Raw genomic sequence first — 22,176 nt, 5'->3', positions numbered from 1 at the left:
ATATATATATATATATATATATATATAAAAGGAGTAAAAAATATATTACTTTTGACTTTATACGTTATTCATATATTAATGTTGACTTAACTATGAAAATAAATATTAAATTGTGTTGTTGAATCGTAACATATAGTAATATTATATCAACAATATTTAGTTTTTGTTCTCTTTACGTGAAATTAAAATTTTATGTTAAACTAGTATTGAATTATTGATTACATTTAATTTTTGTTTCTAGCTGATATATTGGCTTTACAGAAAGTCAAGTTGAATGGATATAAATACCAAAAACATTCTTCTTTATGTAAGTTTCTCTATCACTAGTTCATTACCATGCCACAAGATATATTAATCCTTAATTTTATCATCAAGGAAATTTGCAAATATCTAATCTAACAAACAATATTTAAAGAGTGAAAAACCATTTTGGGACATTCTAAAATGAAGATAGGTTGTTGAATTTTGAAGTAATATAATACTTGCAGATGAGAGAGGGGGGAGAAACTTATAAAAACTTATTCAATCCATTGAAAAATGTATCACATAGCAACACACTCATATAGTGCAAAACTAAACTAAAACTACACAATATGATCCCATGACCATTAGATCATCCCTAACTTAAATTCACTATTCTTATGACTCCACCAACGGAAACTAATTATGTAGGATATCAATATATCATATTCCTATACATTAGGATGTAACCACTAACAATTTGAAGCAAATATTCCAAATTTCCAAGATAGTTTGATTTCCTACAATTCCTCTCCTCAAGGTTCAATTGACTATTTTATTTATGATTCGCTTATCCTATGATTTTATGATTTTTATCCCTTTAATTTCGAACTTATGGAGTATAGCATGATGTGATGGCATCATAAATAAGATTAATAGTTTCTTTAACTTTTCTATTTATCAGGTAGGATCCAAGAATAAGTCAAGTGAAAATTTAACAAATTAAAGGTATAAACATATACAAATGGAGACATGAAACAAATGCTATATTGCAACTAAATTTTTTCATTGGAATTACAAAGATGTAGCTGAAGTGTATGCACCAAACTACTTATCACTTGCAAATCAACATCCCAGGATTATCATTATTGTAGTTAATTTATACTTCGTATTTGACTTGAAATCATGTGACAAAATACCATACTTAATGTTAGACATCCAAGCTGAATTTTGCATGTTTGCGGTGTATTTCATTACTCAGTAGTTTTGCATTTTCTTACAACATTTTCCTCCATTTCATTTAGGTTGTTTAAAGTTTACAATGTTAACCGCGATTTTGATTCAAATTTGTTGACGAAACATGGGTGCAAGTTGTAGCATAACTTAAAGTCGTCAAGCTTTATACAACATTATTACACGGCAACATCAATATAGTAATAAATCATCATTCTTCACCATTTTTATACCACGTAACCATTACCATGATTTGATGTCATAATATTCATAAACTCTATCCTCATTATCCTTGAGCTCACATCACAAATATTTCAATTTTCAAATACTCGTAGATGCTCAACTAGTGCACACCCTAGCCTCAAAACCAAAATATGAGTTTTAACGAATCACGAAGTAGAGCTCTCAACTCGAGTCTACAATTAGTTAAAGTCAGGGCTAATTAGTTCAGGTCATATCATATAATATTTTGTATTAATACATCATCACTTGAATGAGTTGAATCACTTCAGTTAATCAACGCAGATTGAATCGTGTTAGTTTTCAACACGGAGTAACTCTCCATGACCATCCTCGGCCCAACCCATCCCTTTAGCCCATATCAACGCCATTTCTCGAACACACACAAAGGTCGGTTTCTTGCTCATTCTACCGCCTTTCACTCTTCCTACTTTACATTCTTCACTCTCCTCACTATCATTCTGTTACTTAATTTCTCTCCTCGAGAGAAAAAAAAAAAACGCGAAAAAATCTTCCCTCTAATTCCTCCGTTTTTTCAATAAACCCTAACTCAAATTATCCCCAATTCATCTCTCTAATTTCACCCCCAATTTCTCAATCTTCGTACTTTTCTCTCTCTTAGGGTTTTAAAATTTGCATCTACTGAGGGTTTAGGGTTTTTGCGTTTGCGATGTGGAACGGGAACAATCCCATGGCGCCACCGCCGGCGCCGGGAACTTCGATTCCACCGCCTCCGGCGATGCAACCGTCTTATACAGTGCTGCAGCCGCCGCCGCAGCAGCCGCAGCAGCAGGAATCGGCGGAGGAAGCTGAGGCGAGGTTGGAGGAGAAGGCGAGGAAGTGGATGCAGCTTAATTCGAAGCGGTATGGCGATAAGCGGAAGTTCGGGTTTGTTGAGACGCAGAAGGAGGATATGCCGCCTGAGCATGTTCGGAAGATTATTCGGTGAGTGGTTAATTGGTTTCGATTGTTTTGAATTTACAGTGAATTTGATTGCTTAGATGTTGGTTGTAGTTTGTGTTTGTATTTGTACGGAGATTATGATTATATGGTAGTTGTTGTGTTTGGGGAGTGCTGAGATCTTGTGGATTGGGTGTTGTGCTGCAATCGAGTCGAGTTTAGCTGAGTAGTGGAATGCTCGATTAATTGATTTTGATATGAGTAGAGTTTTAGCTGAGCTATGAAATTCATAGGCTCAGATTTGTTCATTTGCTATTGTCAAAACTTGATTGTTTTTAGGTTATATAAATTTTGGTTGAGTATGCGCTAAATTGAAGTTTTTGTTAATTATATTCTTGAAATTAAAATTGGTATATTGAGGAGGATTATTGTATTTGAAATGTTACAAATATATATGTGGACATCATGTTATTTTTTATGCTAAACACGAGTAATGTAGTTGAGTCTACTGGGAACTTAATTCAGTGGAGCACAGAAGCATTGGATGTGACCGTATCGGAGCTCTGCTTGTTTGCTTAAAGAGCTTAATTTTTTTTGTTCATAAACAATCCATATTATGTTTCCGAGTCTTTATAGCTTCTACAGTAAAACTTTGGCTCATTTGCAGTCTCAATGAGGTGGGAGTGGGTTATATTAGGTGTGGGTAAAGAATCTTATAATGGTCGTCAGTTGTTGTTGTTGTTGTTGTTGTTGTTGAATAATGTTCTGTTTCTCTAGGATTTTTGTTTTTTTAGTATTTGCTAATACGGAGGTTTTGCTCCCTTGTTTCAGAGATCATGGTGATATGTCTTCTAAGAAATTCCGCCATGATAAACGTGTGTATCTTGGGGCTTTGAAGTTTGTTCCCCATGCTGTCTACAAGCTTCTTGAGAACATGCCAATGCCTTGGGAACAGGTAATTATATAACATTTACAGCCATTTTGTAGCTTATTCATCTTTTCAATAAAGGGAATTTAGGACCATTAATGGGTTGAATGAATATTAAGAAATATATATGGGGTACTTTTTACACTAGCTATAATGTGTAAATTTTATGATGAGGGATCAATGATTTATAATGAATGTGATTTGAGCTTCTCTTGAAAAATGCACGTTTGTTCTTAGCATTCTTGTTTATATGCATTTTAATGGGATATCTGTTTGAAATTGACCCTTTATTTATTTGTTTTTAGGTCCGTGATGTCAAAGTTCTGTACCATATAACTGGAGCCATCACATTTGTTAATGAAATACCATGGGTGGTTGAACCAATCTATTTGGCTCAGTGGGGTACGATGTGGATTATGATGAGAAGAGAAAAGAGAGATCGTCGGCATTTTAAACGAATGAGGTTTCCCCCTTTTGATGATGAGGAGCCTCCATTGGATTATGCTGATAATGTTTTAGATGTGGATCCACTGGAACCAATCCAACTAGAGTTAGATGAAGAAGAAGATTCTGCTGTTTATACATGGTTCTATGATCATAAACCTCTTGTGAAGACAAAGCTTATCAATGGGCCAAGTTATAGAAGATGGCATCTTTCACTGCCAATTATGGCAACTCTTTATAGGTTTGCTGGACAATTGCTGTCTGACATGGTTGACAGGAATTACTTTTATTTGTTTGACATGGAATCATTTTTCACTGCAAAGGCACTGAACATGTGCATACCTGGTATGTCATAGCTATCACTTTTATTTTATTTTTATTCTTTGATTTCTGTAATTTCAAAAGTTTGTGTCAGTAATATAGCTATATTAGACTTTTTCTGATCCCATATGCTCCACATATATGGTAATTTGGTAAGATACTGATTCTGGTGGAATATATTTTACCATTTTTAGGCTTATAGTTATAACCTATGATAAGTTTTGAATAAACCAATGAGAAATGTTTTATATGGGACTAAGGCTTGGATTGATTGATTGAAGAAGAAATGTTTTGAGAATTTGTAAGGCCTGATGATTTTTTCGCTCGGGGGAGGGCTTGACGGGGTGGTGTGGTATTAATTGGCCATTAAGTTTAGCACTGAGCAATGTCCAACAGCTCAAGTCCATGTTTGCCTTAAAGTTCGTTAAGGTGATATAGGTGAAACCATTTTGACTTCATGGAGTGCTTTTTGAAGCACTTTTGAACTCTAGCTCCGAGTCATGTAGCAATGTTGGCATGTCCTGTAAACAACTTTATTCTTTTATTGCACCACTATTCTATTGGACTGATGTTTGTTGTTTTACTGCATGTGCTTTTGTTGTAGAAGTGTCAATAGTTATGTATTGTTTGTAATGAGTTTGCTTTTACACAATTGCAGGAGGCCCAAAGTTTGAGCCCCTGTATCGTGACATGGAGAAAGGAGATGAGGACTGGAATGAGTTCAATGATATCAACAAACTCATTATCCGGTCACCTCTTCGAACAGAATATCGGATTGCATTTCCACATCTGTACAATAATAGGCCTAGGAAAGTCAGGCTTTGTGTATACCACACTCCAATGGTGATGTATATAAAATCTGAGGATCCTGATCTTCCAGCATTTTATTATGATCCACTGATTCATCCTATTACCTCGTCTCATAAAGACCGACGTGATAAAAAAGTTTATGAAGAGGATGATGATGATTTTGAGCTGCCTGAAGGTGTTGAACCATTGCTTGGTGACACCCAATTGTACACTGACACAACGGCAGCTGGAATCTCATTGCTGTGTGCTCCACGACCGTTCAATATGAGGTCTGGTCGTACTCGACGTGCTGAAGATATACCACTGGTTTCAGAGTGGTACAAGGAGCATTGGTAAGCGAGCCTTAACTCCGTTTTTTGCTCCAGTTTCTTTAGCTTACTAATGTATGTCCTTTGTATTAAGTGCTCACTCCTGACAAATTTTGTCTTTTGCAGCCCTCCTTCATATCCTGTGAAGGTTCGAGTCAGCTATCAGAAGTTGTTGAAATGTTTTGTGCTGAACGAGTTGCATCACAGGCCACCCAAAGCTCAGAAGAAGAAACATCTTTTCAGATCTCTTGCAGCTACTAAGTTTTTTCAGAGTACTGAACTGGATTGGGTTGAAGTTGGCCTCCAGGTCTGCAGGCAAGGGTACAACATGCTAAACTTGCTTATTCACAGGAAAAATCTGAACTATCTGCATCTGGATTATAATTTCAATCTGAAGCCAGTTAAGACACTTACTACCAAGGAGCGTAAGAAGTCGCGATTTGGTAATGCGTTTCATTTGTGTCGTGAAATTCTCCGTTTGACGAAACTTGTGGTTGATGCCAATGTTCAGTTCCGTTTGGGTAATGTGGATGCTTTTCAACTTGCTGATGGCCTGCAATACATATTTTCACATGTTGGACAATTGACTGGAATGTATCGTTATAAATATAGGCTCATGAGGCAGATTAGAATGTGCAAGGATCTGAAGCATTTAATTTATTACCGTTTCAACACTGGACCGGTTGGGAAGGGACCTGGATGTGGCTTCTGGGCGCCAATGTGGAGGGTCTGGCTCTTCTTCCTTCGTGGTATAGTGCCGTTGCTGGAGAGGTGGTTGGGTAATCTACTTGCTAGACAATTTGAAGGTCGGCATTCTAAAGGAGTGGCGAAGACAGTTACCAAGCAACGTGTTGAAAGTCACTTTGACTTGGAGCTTCGAGCTGCTGTTATGCATGATGTCCTTGATGCTATGCCAGAGGGTATTAAGCAAAATAAGGCGAGAACCATCTTGCAGCATCTCAGTGAAGCTTGGCGTTGTTGGAAAGCAAATATTCCCTGGAAGGTTCCAGGATTGCCTGTTCCCATTGAAAATATGATCCTGCGTTATGTAAAAGCGAAAGCGGATTGGTGGACTAATGTTGCTCATTATAACCGTGAACGTATCAGAAGAGGAGCCACAGTTGATAAAACAGTTTGTCGTAAGAATCTTGGGAGGTTGACTCGTTTGTGGTTAAAAGCAGAGCAGGAACGCCAGCACAATTATCTGAAGGATGGGCCTTATGTTACACCTGAAGAAGCTGTGGCTATCTACACTACCACTGTGCATTGGCTAGAGTCAAGGAAGTTCTCCCCAATTCCGTTCCCACCTTTGTCATATAAGCATGACACCAAGCTTCTTATCCTTGCCTTGGAGAGGTTGAAGGAATCATACAGTGTTGCTGTCAGATTAAATCAACAGCAAAGAGAAGAATTAGGTCTGATTGAGCAGGCTTATGATAACCCTCATGAGGCATTATCTAGAATTAAACGTCACTTGCTCACACAGCGGGCTTTTAAAGAAGTTGGCATTGAATTTATGGATCTATATAGCTATCTCATTCCTGTGTATGAGATTGAGCCACTTGAAAAAATTACAGATGCTTATCTTGATCAATATCTGTGGTATGAGGGGGACAAGAGGCACTTGTTCCCAAATTGGGTGAAGCCTGCAGATACTGAGCCACCTCCTCTCTTGGTGTATAAGTGGTGCCAAGGAATTAATAACCTGCAAGGTATATGGGATACAAGTGATGGACAATGTGTGGTGATGTTGCAGACCAAATTTGAGAAGTTCTTTGAGAAGATTGATTTGACTATGCTCAACAGACTTCTGCGGTTGATTTTGGATCACAACATTGCTGATTATGTTACTGCAAAGAATAATGTGGTTTTGTCTTACAAGGATATGAGTCACACCAACTCTTATGGGCTGATACGGGGTCTTCAGTTTGCCTCATTTGTTGTACAATACTATGGCCTTGTGCTTGATCTTCTTCTTCTGGGTTTGACCAGAGGTAGTGAAATTGCTGGTCCACCCCAAATGCCTAATGAGTTCATGACCTTTTGGGATACAAAGGTTGAAACCAGGCATCCTATTCGGCTGTATTCTCGTTATATTGATAAGGTGCATATTTTATTCCGGTTTACTCATGAAGAGGCCCGAGATCTGATCCAGCGGTACCTTACTGAGCATCCTGACCCCAATAATGAGAATATGGTTGGATACAACAACAAAAAGTGTTGGCCCAGAGATGCTCGCATGAGGCTCATGAAACATGATGTTAACTTGGGTAGAAGTGTTTTCTGGGACATGAAAAATCGTCTACCACGGAGTATCACTACTTTAGAATGGGAGAATAGTTTTGTTTCGGTCTACAGCAAGGACAATCCCAATCTGCTATTCAGCATGTGTGGATTTGAGGTGCGGATAATGCCTAAGATTAGAATGACACAAGAAGCATTTAGTAACACCAAAGATGGGGTTTGGAACTTGCAAAATGAGCAGACCAAAGAGCGAACTGCTGTTGCTTTCTTAAGGGTTGATGATGAACATATGAAAGTCTTTGAGAATCGGGTGCGGCAGATTCTTATGTCTTCTGGCTCTACGACTTTCACGAAAATAGTCAACAAATGGAACACTGCCCTTATCGGTCTCATGACTTACTTCCGTGAGGCGACTGTACATACTCAAGAGCTCTTAGACTTGCTGGTTAAGTGTGAGAACAAAATCCAAACTCGTATTAAGATTGGATTGAACTCCAAAATGCCTAGCAGGTTTCCTCCTGTCATCTTCTACACTCCAAAGGAAATCGGAGGGCTTGGAATGCTGTCAATGGGTCACATTTTAATTCCACAGAGTGACCTACGTTACAGTAGACAAACCGATGTGGGTGTGACCCACTTCAGGAGTGGTATGAGCCATGAAGAGGACCAGCTGATTCCGAATCTCTACCGATACATACAGCCGTGGGAGAGCGAGTTCATTGATTCACAGCGTGTTTGGGCTGAGTATGCATTAAAGAGGCAAGAAGCACAGTCGCAGAATCGGCGTTTAACTCTGGAGGATCTGGAAGATTCTTGGGATCGTGGTATACCTCGAATAAATACCTTGTTTCAAAAGGATCGTCATACTTTAGCATATGATAAAGGTTGGAGAGTTCGTACTGATTTCAAGCAATATCAGGTTTTGAAGCAAAATCCTTTCTGGTGGACGCATCAGAGGCACGATGGAAAACTTTGGAACTTGAACAATTACAGAACTGATGTCATTCAGGCTCTAGGGGGAGTGGAAGGTATTCTGGAGCATACTCTGTTTAAGGGAACATACTTTCCAACATGGGAGGGTCTCTTCTGGGAGAAGGCATCTGGTTTTGAGGAGTCCATGAAATATAAGAAGCTGACTAATGCACAACGATCTGGTTTGAACCAAATTCCTAATCGTAGATTTACACTCTGGTGGTCTCCTACAATAAATCGTGCTAATGTCTATGTGGGTTTCCAAGTTCAGCTTGATCTGACTGGAATTTTCATGCATGGAAAGATTCCAACTTTGAAGATATCTTTAATTCAGATATTCCGTGCACATTTATGGCAGAAGATCCATGAAAGTGTTGTCATGGATCTTTGTCAAGTTCTGGATCAGGAGCTGGATGCTTTAGAAATTGAGACGGTTCAGAAGGAGACAATCCATCCCAGAAAAAGTTATAAAATGAACAGTAGTTGTGCAGACATACTTCTGTTTGCTGCTCATAGGTGGCCGATGTCGAAACCCAGTTTGGTGGCAGAGACAAAAGATGTGTTTGACCAGAAGGCAAGCAATAAATATTGGGTAGATGTGCAGCTTCGTTGGGGTGATTATGACTCTCATGATATTGAGCGATATACCAGAGCAAAGTTCTTGGACTACACAACTGATAACATGTCCATTTATCCATCGCCCATGGGAGTTATGATTGCTCTTGATTTGGCTTACAACTTGCATTCGGCTTTTGGCAACTGGTTCCCTGGCTCTAAACCTCTGATTGCACAAGCTATGAACAAGATCATGAAGGTTTGCACGTACTATAATTTTTATTTGTGTATGTTAGCATTTACTGATTGAATTGTGAACCTTTTAGAGTTGTCTGATGATATATTTTTTTGTGCAGTCAAATCCCGCACTATATGTCTTGAGAGAGCGTATAAGGAAGGGTCTTCAGCTGTACTCTTCTGAACCTACTGAGCCTTATCTGTCTTCCCAGAATTACGGGGAGATATTTAGTAATCAGATTATATGGTTTGTTGATGATACTAACGTCTATCGTGTGACGATTCATAAAACATTTGAAGGAAATCTTACCACAAAACCCATAAATGGTGCTATATTCATATTTAATCCCCGGACTGGACAGCTGTTTTTGAAGGTAAGACCCGGCCCAGTGATTATTAATTATATCTACATCACTTGGCTTTATTTTGCTTTGCCTTTTCTTGCATCCGAGATTTTGACACTCTGTTGATCTCTTGGCAGGTTATTCACACTAGTGTATGGGCTGGACAGAAGCGTCTAGGTCAGCTGGCCAAGTGGAAAACAGCTGAAGAAGTTGCGGCCCTTGTCCGGTCTTTACCTGTTGAAGAACAACCGAAGCAGATTATTGTGACTCGTAAAGGAATGTTAGATCCTTTGGAGGTCCATTTGCTTGATTTTCCCAATATAGTTATCAAAGGAAGTGAACTGCAACTTCCTTTCCAGGCTTGCTTAAAGATTGAGAAATTTGGTGATCTCATCTTAAAGGCTACAGAGCCACAAATGGTTCTGTTCAACATATATGATGATTGGTTGAAAAGCATTTCATCATATACTGCTTTCTCTCGGCTTATCCTCATACTCCGGGCACTTCATGTCAACAATGAGAAGGCAAAGATGTTGCTGAAACCTGACAGGACTGTGGTCACTGAACCTCATCATATTTGGCCTTCTCTCACTGATGATCAATGGATGAAGGTACTTTGCTAAAATGATCCCTTTGATTATTGCTTTTAGTGTCTAGGAAAGTGCTTGCAAATTGTCACAGTTTGTTCAATCTTCATATGAGTTGTATGCAATAGCTCAAGTTAACATGCAACTAAGTCCAATTTATCAATTTATGCAGGTTGAAGTTGCTTTGAGAGACCTCATACTTTCTGACTATGCCAAGAAGAACAATGTTAACACCTCGGCATTGACGCAGTCTGAAATACGTGATATCATCCTTGGGGCAGAGATTACCCCTCCGTCTCAGCAGAGACAGCAGATTGCTGAGATTGAGAAGCAGGTGTGTATACTGGTTTTGTTCCGTGTAGTTTCCATTAAAATCTGCCTTCCTCCCCCTTATCATTTCTACATTATAATATTTCTTAAATATTTTTTCTAATGTGCCCCTTCCCTGATTCATTCTCCAGGCAAAGGCCTCTAGTCAATTGACAGCAGTTACAACAAAGACTTCCAATGTGCATGGTGAGGAGTTAATTGTCACCACCACAAGTCCTTATGAGCAGGCAGCATTTAGCTCTAAGACTGATTGGCGTGTCAGAGCGATATCTGCAACAAATCTCTATCTGCGTGTGAATCATATTTATGTAAACTCGGAGGATATAAAGGTTAGTGTCCTTTTTCCTTATCCCATCTTCAGCCAAATAAATAGATGTATGCTTCTTTCTTTCAACCTGTGCTTGCACATCTGCATGTGGTTTGCTATTTTTGGATATGATTTGTGTTGACCAACCTGTTCTTTTTTCAAAAATAGGAAACGGGATATACATATATCATGCCAAAGAACATTCTGAAGAAGTTCATATGCATAGCAGATTTGAGGACTCAGATTGCAGGTTACTTGTACGGTGTAAGCCCCCCAGATAATCCTCAGGTTAAAGAGATTCGCTGTATCGCAATGCCACCACAATGGGGAACTCATCAACAGGTCAATCTTCCTTCTCAATTGCCTGAGCATGATTTCTTGAATGATTTGGAACCTTTGGGGTGGATGCATACACAGCCAAACGAACTTCCTCAGCTATCACCTCAGGTACTCTAATGTTCTTAGGGTTTCATCCCATGTGACATTATTTTTCTAAATTCCCAATTCTTCTTATAACCTGACCCATTATCAAATGCAGGATGTAACTAGTCATGCTCGTATTTTGGAGAGCAACAAGCAGTGGGATGGGGAGAAGTGTATCATTCTTACTTGCAGTTTTACTCCTGGTTCTTGTTCACTGACTGCCTACAAGCTCACCCCGTCAGGATATGAGTGGGGACGTGCAAATAAAGATAATGGCAGCAATCCCCATGGCTATCTACCTACTCATTATGAGAAGGTTCAGATGCTGCTAAGTGATCGGTTCCTCGGCTTCTATATGGTAAGCTCTTGATAAGTTTGAAAAATCTTTTTATAAGCAGATTGTTTTAATTGAATTCCTGTTAAGAGTATTTTTTATGGTGCTTATTCTTTGAATTATTCTTTTTTCAGACTCCTGATACTGGTCCTTGGAACTATAATTTCATGGGGGTTAAGCACACCCCTAGCATGAAATATGGAGTCAAGCTTGGGACTCCTAAAGAGTATTACCATGAAGAGCACCGCCCTACACACTACTTAGAGTTCAGCAACATGGAGGACGCTGATATTGCAGAAGGAGACAGAGAGGACACCTTTACTTAATTCTTCGCATTTACCCTCCAGAGTTAGTATGAGTTAGTTCACCATTTGTTTTGACAACTTTTTCTAGAATTAGCCCTTCAGGCTTGTACCGTTTTGTTGAATACATGTAAAATACAGCAAGTGTAGTACTTCTTGACTGGTTATAGTAGCTGTACATAAATGAATACGGAAAATTTTGAATTTGGTTTATTGCCTTATTTATGTTCGTATGGGAAATGAGGTGATATTTTCTCAAATTAAACGACTATAAAGTCCAAACAACAATCTTTTAGCAACAAGTGAAATTAGGCAATCAGGTACATTACATACAGTATTAAAAAACAGAGTACAAACAGAGTACTATTACGGTACTACTAGAGTTCAGCTGGAAAACCAATAAAATCTAAAAATAAACTCAGGCACCAAAATCTATCAAGTTGCATGTAAGAAATTAAAACTACGTAGAAAAAATATACAAAAGTATACAATATGAGATCTAGGATATATGCAATATCGGAAAATATATGTGATATATTTTCCATATCGATATTATCCTTAGAATATATATCTTTTAGAAGATTGTAACTTATCTTATGTTATGATGTTAAGTTTTGTATAAATACTTAATAATAACTCTTCCTTCAGAAAGGCAGAACCTTTTATACAAATTCTTGCTAGCTTCGACCTTTTGGTATCGACTCAGGTGGTAACAGTATTGCAATGCAATGCCTGTATCATCTGATTAATTATTTATTTATCCAGAGCAGGAATCGCTGCTCTTGAGGGTGAAGGTGCATGGATTGGAGCTTGAAACTATATACTGCAACTTATACTATTGTGTGGGATGTCCAAAACCACAGTGATAGAAAATCGTTGGTAGATAGGCTCACCTGTTTGCCTGATGAATTGTTATATCAGATCCTCTCTTTGCTTCCCACTAAGGATGCTGCTGCGACTTCCGTCTTGTCTAGGAGATTGAGGCGTGTTTTCTCTTTGATTACAAGCCTCGACTTCGATGTTTCACCTATATCACTTTGTTTGCAACATCCCTATGCAATTCAACGTTTCCCCACTTTCGTGAGCTTTGTTGATAATGTACTCCAAGCACACCAATCGCAGTATCTCCCCAAGTTTAGACTTAAAGTCAGCAGCGGGGACTTTGATAAAGTGTTCTTTGATGGTTGCTATTTTGGTAAGTGTAAGCAAGGTTGCCTCCCTGACTTGAAATCTCCGCGACTTAATGCGTGGATCTCTTTTCCGTTGCCCCTTTGTGGCCTTAGGGAGCTTGACCTCTGTATTCTGGTGAGCAAACCTGGTGATTCTCAGCTACCTCCAGCTATTTTCACATGTGAAACGTTGGAAGTGCTGAAGCTTGAGTTCAACATTGGCTTTGATCATGTTTATAACATGCCATCTTACCGTCTTCCAAACTTGAAATTACTTCTCTTGTTCGCGTCTTTTCTTTCTGTTGATGGATTCCTGCCGAGGCTAGTTTCAAGTTGCCCTGTGCTTGAACACCTTACATTCAAAGCCTTTACGAACCATGTCCACATCACAGATATTAGGTCGACTTCCCTTAGAAGAATGTGTTAAGCATGCCTAAATGTGATGCTTTTGATGAAGATAACACTAACTTGGTGATTATCGATACTCCCAACCTGGAGTACCTTGATTACCGCGATAATTTAGCAATGTGTTACTACATCCCAGTAATGCATCGTCTTGTTGAAGCAGTTCTGGTGGTAACACAGTGCTTAGAATTTGATAACTCTTTTCAGCAAATAATTAAACTCATCAGACCTTTGTCTTATGTTCAACGTTTGTCGTTGCAAGGCCTTATATTGCGAGTATGTCTCAATCTCTAATTTTGTTGAAGCTGAATTACCCCTTTTTTGCTTGGTTGTGTTGTAAAAGAAGTAATTTATTTCTTTACCTGTTGGCTAACCTGCGGCTGTGGCTGTAGGAGCTCGACTGGGTGGATGAAAAGGTCTTAAAGGATCAGCTGCCGGTGTTTCCTAATCTGAAACATCTAGAGCTGAATGTTGCTGCTCGAAACAACTACTGGAATAACCTGTTGTTACCCCTTCTCAACTGTTCACCTGTCTTAGAAATACTTGATTTTTCAGAGGTTTGTAGTTTTAGTATTATGGCTATTATCTTACTCTGAGGTTTATTTACAAGAAATTATTTTTGTTATTGCTGTTTATTTTGTAGGGTTTCACTGAGGATTATGATGCCAGATTCGTTTCGGCTAACAAAGAGGAACTGGAGTTGGAAAGAGAATTTTATAGTACTGATCATGAAATCCCTTTATGTTGCAGGTTTCATCTCAGAAAAATAGTGGTAAGGAAATATTATGGTTTAGAACGTGAAGTTGGAATGATCCAGTTTCAGTTAGACATGCATTAGTTTTGGAGGAACTGGTTATATGTTTAGCAGGAGATCCAATTCCAGATCAGATGTTGGTCGAGAACACATTGAAGAATTTACCCAAAGCTTCACTCACCTGTTTGATTCAAGTATTATGTTAACATCTACTTCCTCCGTTCTATTAAGGATGAAATTACGCATTCCAAAGCTCATTTTATATGCTAAATATCTATAATTGTGTAAGTAATAAAAAATTATAAAAAGTTGATATTGTAAAAGTACTTTATGAGACAAATCCAACAAAATTCCACATGACTATATTTTGCTTAACGTATAAAGCATATTATATCAAATAAGAGTGATGAATCCCTACTTACTTACTTTATAAAAGTGGGAGAATACTCTTATGAATAGTGTGAAGACTATTATACCCTTAAAAAAGTTAATTTACATATTTGCCCCCATGAATAGTGTGAAGACTATTATACCCTTAAAAAAGTTAATTTACATATTTGCCCCCAATTAAAATTAATTTTGATGCATTTAAGTATTTAACCTTTCGTATTTTTGTCTTCTATTTCTTTTGTTTATCTTTCTTCTTATCATACCACCGAAAAGGCCAAAACTCCTCATTTCTCAATTTCCTCTTTTCTCACGAACTCCTTTTCTGGTTGTTGGAAAATACTGCTAACATGTCAGTTTCCATTCCGGTACCCCCGGTCGCCACCCACCGCCACGATAATTCTATAAGGATGATGACCCTGCTGGTTGTTTTTTTATACTTAAGGAAATGTAAAGTTTGTGCAATCTATTTGTTTATGTTATACGAAGAGATGAATAAGCATGCTATTTGGAGATGCCCGTATCCGGCTAGACTTGGGGACAGCTCAAGATTGGTGGAGTTGACGGATGAATACAATAATGGTACCTTCGTAGTGGTGGAGTGTAATTGCTTGGATACCATTAAAACGATAAACAACAAAAAAAAAAAAAAAAAAAAAGTAATACTTTTGATATAATCTCTTTTAGTTGTGTTTATAGGGGAGTCAAACAAAGCAACTCTTTTGATAAGTCTTCTACGGAATGTAGCAGTTATGTCTCACATATGAGGTACTATAGTCTTATGCTTTTGATTAAGAGGTTGTTTGAAGATGAATTTTGCTTTAATTACTGTGTCATTGTCTCGATTTTAACCTAGGAAAAGCTTATAGTTTATGATTATAGGAAAGAGTTAGATGTACTCCTACATCATCAGTTAAATACTCGTAGCTCATAAATGCTATCTCCTCCATTATATGGTCCAAAGACTATCTAATTGCAGGTAAATATACTAATTCACATAGCTTTTGTGCCAGGGTGTTCAATGAGGGTTTTGTCCTCTCCATAACACTCCTATTGTAGCCATAGAATGATGCAATAGCTTTGATTGCCTTTTTATATAGTAATACGTGACATTAGCGATTTATAATATATATGATCATTTTCAAAATAAATAATCATAACACAAAACATGTTTCTACAATTAAATAAATTAAGATATAATCTCTTATTGATCGACCTAAGACAAGTTTAATTCAACAGCAACTCAAAGCACGTAAACTTTGAGGTTCGAATTTATAACTCCCCTATGATGACTAGCTGTATCGCACGCATCGCGTGCGTAGGCTTCCCTAGTGGTATAAAAAGTCCCTTGTTGCAATATTAATATTTTAAATTGGTTACATCACTTTTGTTATTAGTTAATAAACTCTTTTGATTTTAGTTAATAAACTCTCTCTATCTCTCTTCTATCACTTTATTTTTTATTTATTTTTTTATTTATTTATTTTTTTTAATTCTTTCAATCTCTATCATCTCCAAAAATTTGACTAGAAGACCGCTATTTGCAAAGTAATATAACTTTTTAAAAAAATGAAGAATGTGGAATAAAGAGAATGAGCAAAGTTGAGAAAAAGTGAGCAAAAACCATTTATACCAGAGTTGAGCAAAGTTAGCAAATGCAAATCACAAATTGGACATTCAAAGACACATTTAAACCACAGTTGAGAAAAAGTGAGCAAAAACCAAATTTACACTCGGAAAAAATATTGACAAAGCTCATATACAGTTAAAGACTCAAAGTTTCTATCTCACCCCAAAAGACAGACACGCAGGATTAGTGTTGAAAGCTCCAGCACACGAAAGAAAAGAAGAGAGGAAGGCCCGAGAAGGATGAAGGAAAATGCATCAGGCAAACCCGTACAATAAAAATATTAAACCAGAACAAAGATCTACGGCACAAACATACCTAGAGCATCAATATATCAACCCAGAGTAAACCCACTATACTAGCAACCAGAAGTTGTGCTACTACTTCCTGTCAAGAGAGCCATATTCAACACCGTAGACTGTTAAACACGAACTTTTGAGGACATGACACCATGTATACTCACTCTAAAAGTTACCTCAGCGCTCCTGTGCACTTTCAGATCCAGAATCAGATATTTTATATTCCGGTTTGGGAGTATCATCTTTCTCTTCTGATATAGACTCTGCAACTTTAAATTCTGATTTAGAAGCAACATTTTTCTCCTCTTGTAAAGTTTCTGCAACTTTAGATTCAGGTTTAGGAGTATCGTCTTTCTTCTCTGATATAGAGTCTGTGTTATCTTCTTTGATCTCATCCTTATCATCAGCAGATTGCCAACTCTTAAACAGCTTGTTTTCTAGATTGGCTAATTTATCTTTGGCTTCTCCCTTCAAAAGCTCCACCACCTCGAGCATTGTTGGTCTTCTCTCAGGCTTTTTCTGAGCACACAAGAGAGCAACCACGATTAATCTTTTCAGCTCATCTTTAACAAAATTTCCATTCAGTTTCGGGTCTGCTAGTTCTCTGAAATTCTCCTCACGGGCCAATGGAAGAGCCCAGTCAGTGATTGAGCGGTTTGATGTCAAGTTCAGCTTCTGAAGAGCTCTTCTGCCACTTGCAATTTCCAGCAGCAAAATTCCATAGCTGTATACATCACAACTCTCTGATGCCTTCCCTAACATAGCATATTCAGGGGCTAAGTATCCAAGTGTGCCCTTCACCCTTGTGGTTACATGAGTTGCACCATCCGGAATAAATTTGGCAAACCCAAAATCAGCAACTTTTGCCTGAAAATCAGAGTCTAGCAAAACATTGCTAGCTTTAATGTCTCTGTGGATTATATGTGGTGTTGCATGATTGTGCAAGTATCTGCAATAAGCCAAGTGTGAGGTTTCTTTAAAGAGAGGAAATCAGGGGAAAGGAGGACAGAATAGGACAACAGACATTAGTTTGAATAAACAATCTAGTGACATACACAATAGCCTCCGCAGATCCAATGGCAATGTTCATTCTTCTTTTCCAATCAATAAGACATTCTGCAGAATGCTGTCCGTGCAAATGGGATAATAAGCTTGAATTAGGCATAAAATCATACACAATGAGTCGCTCTTGTCCTTCAGCACAATAGCCGCGCAGAGTTAGCAAATTTTTATGGCGTATTCGTGCTAAAACTTCAATCTCAACAACAAACTCCAATTCTGCTTTATCACTCCAAACTTTCAACCTTTTAACCGCAATCTGCAAACAACAATCATCACTCAGTAATATTGTAGTTAAACATTACTGAGAAGTAAGGACAAAAGAACAGGCAGCAGAACCAACAACTAAATACAAGCCGCCAAGTAAATAAGAAGTCTCCCTTCATCCCAAGAATAGTCCATGTTAGCTGTTATAAAATGTTGAGTATAAATAATAAATTGAATCTAATCGATAGTATAGAAGAAGAATTTACGAAACATATGATTGGATAAAAAATGCACTCACTAAGCTAAGAGTACAATAGCTTTTTGATGGGCTTGAGAAAATTAAAAATTAGTCTGATTTGTGGAAAATATTCTATAGGAAGAAGTGAAAGACTTTCATGTTCTTCTGAATAACTCTGCAGCATCCTAGTGAAAAAGCACAGAGAAGCATACCATTCCATTTTTCCCAAAATATTCCACTAAAGACGACGTGGTGTTGCTTATGGTTCTTCCCTCCTCAAATTCCGAAACCATTGAACTAACCCACTGTCTACACATTTAACCCAGAAACTCATTTCAAAGACCTGATTTCATACTAGTAAAGAGTCTAAAGACTACGGAAGCAGAAAGAGGGAGATTTGAGTGACTATATTTACTCGAGGGAAGAAACATAGAGTTTGTGACACTTTACATGTATATAATCATGAATACGTTTTCCCGCAGCCCGGATTGAGCATCACAAGACCAGGCCCTTCTTGTTTTAATGGAAAATTCACAAGAAAATGCACTGTCCAACATGCCAATTGAAACTGTCAACTACTAATTCTCTAGTTAGAAAGCCACCATTCTTTTCAATTTTAGGACACTTCATAGCTGTATGCTTTTCAAATATAGAAGCAATATGACAGTTTTCATACACACAGGTTCTTCTTTTTTTTTTTTTTTTTTTTTTTTACCAACTTTCCTAATCATCCCCTTTCATCACCCCAATATACAAGAGACAATCAGGTCAATCACTAACAAAATGTTGAATGATGCTGCAGGCCTGCAGCAGTAACAGGGGTTGGGCAGTAAGGCCTTATATTACATATTAACATGACTTATACAAGTATAATTAAGGTTTATAAATAAACTCACAAGAAAGACTTTTAGATTGAAACACCAAAGCCAATATGGGTTCAGTACTAGTGCTAGCTAGCAATTTCAAAAACAAGACTGACAACTGAAAATATTTAAACTTATATGCCAATATAACAGAATGCTGTAGGCTAAGTAACACTAGTAGATAGACTACCACAAATTCAACTCAAAACACCCCATTTGTGTTCTCAGCAAAGGAGCATAAGAGCAAACTAGCAAAGTTCTTCAATACCTGTGAACCATCCCATAGCTGACCCCAGTACACACTTCCAAATCCACCCTCTCCAAGTTTATTGTCATAGTTAAAATTGTTTGTAGCTGCATGCAATTCCTTCAAAGAAAATATCCTCCATGCTGCCTTATTTTCTTCCTTCTTTTTCCTGCAAAAGTTTTTACACCAGCATTTAACATTCAATGCCGTTGCAAGCAGAAAACAAGAACAAGTATTTTTGGATAATACACTTTCAAGGGAGAGGGGAAGAAAGCAAGAAACCATATTGATCCTAAGCAGAAAAGTTAGAGAAAAAGAGCAGTTACTACCTACCAGACTTTAAATATATAATACACACAGAAAGGGAAGAAGCTTCTAAAGAACATCTTAAGCTAAAATATCATCCCACACTGGTATGAACTGACATAGTTGGATAGATGATGTTGATTCAATGCGAAAAGATGGTGATAATGATTGAAGAATTGGAAATGTGAACAAGTAACAGATAAGCACAATCCGCATTCAAGAGGCTTGCACTCTCTCAAATTAAAAAATAAACCTAAATGAGAACTCTCATCATAATGATCTCTCCCTAATCTTCTCTCATTATTAAAACAACTTCTAGCTGATCCGAACACACTTATTATACACTGCCTATAATACCCCTCGTCCCCTCTTAGGTCGATTCATTACACAAAGTCACACACACTTACGATCATATTGACATGTTCATGTTTCACTTCATATGCAAAAAGTTAATTTCAATAAAATGACCATTTATCTAAAGAAATGCTTGGTTCATCCACCCACTCACTACCACCCCACTATTTTCCCAAACATTCCATAAACTTCTCATTCTTTCGTTAAGAGCGAGTGGATTTTTTCTCTCTATCGGATATGGACTAAGCATCCTGTTTTATCTGTATCATCTTCATCACACCAAATTCAACATCTTTAACCAAAAATCACTCAAAAATCCCAAAAACCACTATACTATTCAACAAAATGGAGCACAGGAGCAACAAGCTGTCAGGTTTTATTGAATAGACCAACAACAGACTAACAAGCTTTGTCACTAACTAAAATTATAACCCATATAATTTTGTACAATTTTCTGCAAATAATAATTAACCTGTAAAGACAATTATTACAATAATTAGTCTTTGTAACAATAATTACTTGCAAATTGAGCTTAAAAACACATTGACTTAACAAGACCATCATGTAGAACAGTTAACTAATTGCTAAATCAATTTAGCTATATTTAATAGTACTTGATTAATGCCAGAGCACATACATGTAACATATTAATTCAGTTCATGTAATTCAAAGTCTTAACTATTGATACAATAATACAGTATATTATAACTTACAAATATAGCTCAGTTTATATGATTTTGCATATAACATCAATAATTTCGTATTAGTTTTAGACAATTTTCCAAAATTAAAACAGACAAACACATTTAAAAATAAAAAACATACCGATCGAAACCCTTGCCGCAACAAAAGATAGACCCCAACGCCATAGCCCTCTTTCTCTCCTCTCAAAACTTACTCTTTTTTAAAAAAAAAAAAATTCCCACAAAAAAGAATAAATTTTTAAAGAAACCTAGAAAAGAAATTGAAACCCATTTCACACTACACGAAAAAAACCCAGAAAAATAATTTTTGATTATATATAGTAGTGGAAATTTACTTTTTCTGGGTTTTCTTTTTTTATTCTGTAAAAAGACAAAATCTTCTCTTAGAAGCAATTCTATACCTCTTTCTCTCTCTAACGACTTGCAGGCAGCTATTAAGCTGGAAGTGGAGAGAAGAAAGAGGAATTTTTTTTTGTTTTTACAGAAAAATAAAGTAATTTGGATTCGAATTCAATTGAATTGTTTATTTTAATTATTTTGTTTAGTTGTTTAATTTTTGTCTCTCTTTCCTTTTGCGCTGTTGTTGGTGACTTGGTGCTATAGTTTATACTTTTATACTAATATATATGCTGCCAAGAATGACAGCTTTCACTTTGAATTTGTATTATGTCCATAATTTGGTTTTACGTTGTGTTATTTTCTAACTTATTTATGTGATTTTTATTTTCGAATCTATGACTTTATGCTTATTATACTTCACCTTCAATCACTACTTCAATGGTATATCTCATGTTTATAACTTTACAATTTTGTTAAAAATAGTATGAGTATTGAAATATTTGTAACTAATTTAATCTATATTTATATTTTAGCGCGTAATTGTTATTAAAATTTTTTAACTTTTACCACCAAAAAAAATCAACAAATTGTTTTTTAGCACCAAAACTTTTAAAAGTTTTATTTTACCACCAAAAAAAATTCTAAAAATTGTTTTTTATCACCTACCGTTCAGAAAATCGTTAAATCTAACGGATTAAAAAATGTGCAAAAAACATATTCTTCATAGGTTTAGGGAAGCATTTTGGCCCAAAGGGTCCAAATTGAGGTTAGAATTGACAAAAAATGATCGAAAATGTTTCGATCATTTTTTGTCAATTCTGACCTCCAATTGGATTCTCGGGGCCAAAATGCCCCCATAAACCTATGAAAAACATGTTTTGCGTACGAAAACAAAGAATTTAAAAAATTCTGTTAGGTTTTTGACGACAGGTGATAAAAAACAATTTTTAATTTTTTGTTTGGTGGTAAAATAAAACTTTCAAAAGTTTTGGTGGTAAAAAACAATTTTTGGATTTTTTTGGTGGTAAAAGTCAAAAAATCCTTGTTATTATATATAATGACCTCGGACATTGCTCGAGCCAAAAACTAATTTTAATCTAAATCTATTTTAAGTCAACATTATTACATTAATATAGTTCTAACAACATATGATGGTTATGTTATTGATTTTATAAGTAGTTTTGTGATGAAAACTTCATGTCAATGTCTATGGTGACACTAATGCTAAATTGCTAATCCCTCTCCAAATACCTCATTCTCTTCACAAATTTCTACAATCCATACATTATCAACAGAGAGGCATTGTGTGGTAATAACAATATGTGAATAACATCATGTGTTTGTTGGTAAAGTTCCATTAACACGATAACAAGCGTGAGACCTTGTAAAATTACATAAAAATTCATTATTATTTTGAAATTACATACAAGTCCATAAG

At 36.7% G+C, this 22,176-nt stretch overlaps 4 protein-coding genes across 4 annotated transcripts; 3 read left to right on the top strand and 1 right to left on the bottom strand.

The window, feature by feature from the left end:
- The first annotated feature begins 1,893 nt into the window (after positions 1 to 1,893).
- LOC145589763 (pre-mRNA-processing-splicing factor 8A-like) lies at positions 1,894 to 11,991 on the top strand. The gene is made up of 12 exons (XM_081646450.1): positions 1,894 to 2,379; positions 3,166 to 3,289; positions 3,568 to 4,051; positions 4,686 to 5,169; positions 5,272 to 9,175; positions 9,273 to 9,527; positions 9,635 to 10,108; positions 10,257 to 10,418; positions 10,546 to 10,743; positions 10,890 to 11,168; positions 11,260 to 11,502; positions 11,613 to 11,991. The coding sequence occupies exons 1-12, from the start codon at positions 2,105 to 2,107 to the stop codon at positions 11,802 to 11,804; spliced, it is 7,074 nt and encodes a 2,357-aa protein (XP_081502576.1). The 5' UTR covers positions 1,894 to 2,104; the 3' UTR covers positions 11,805 to 11,991.
- Positions 11,992 to 12,578: 587 nt separating this feature from the next.
- LOC145589030 (F-box/LRR-repeat protein 13-like) lies at positions 12,579 to 13,376 on the top strand. Its single transcript, XM_081645605.1, has one exon. It carries the CDS (start codon positions 12,579 to 12,581, stop codon positions 13,374 to 13,376), a length of 798 nt encoding a protein of 265 aa, XP_081501731.1.
- A 2-nt stretch (positions 13,377 to 13,378) lies between these two features.
- LOC145589029 (F-box/LRR-repeat protein At3g62440-like) lies at positions 13,379 to 14,192 on the top strand. The gene is made up of 3 exons (XM_081645604.1): positions 13,379 to 13,630; positions 13,747 to 13,911; positions 13,998 to 14,192. The coding sequence occupies exons 1-3, from the start codon at positions 13,379 to 13,381 to the stop codon at positions 14,190 to 14,192; spliced, it is 612 nt and encodes a 203-aa protein (XP_081501730.1).
- Positions 14,193 to 16,133: 1,941 nt separating this feature from the next.
- LOC145589762 (PTI1-like tyrosine-protein kinase At3g15890) lies at positions 16,134 to 20,928 on the bottom strand. The gene is made up of 4 exons (XM_081646448.1): positions 20,521 to 20,928; positions 19,057 to 19,204; positions 17,477 to 17,739; positions 16,134 to 17,370 (listed from the first exon to the last, which is right to left on the bottom strand). Exons 1-4 carry the CDS (start codon positions 20,562 to 20,564, stop codon positions 16,599 to 16,601), a joined length of 1,227 nt encoding a protein of 408 aa, XP_081502574.1. The 5' UTR covers positions 20,565 to 20,928; the 3' UTR covers positions 16,134 to 16,598.
- Between the last annotated feature and the right edge of the window lie 1,248 nt (positions 20,929 to 22,176).

Source organism: Chenopodium album, chromosome 17 (genome assembly GCF_948465745.1).
Source record: "Chenopodium album chromosome 17, dcCheAlbu1.1, whole genome shotgun sequence".
Classification (NCBI taxonomy): Eukaryota; Viridiplantae; Streptophyta; class Magnoliopsida; order Caryophyllales; family Amaranthaceae; genus Chenopodium; species Chenopodium album.
The sequence above is the reverse complement of the archived record's forward strand: the minus strand, read 5'-3'. Positions and strand labels throughout refer to the sequence as shown.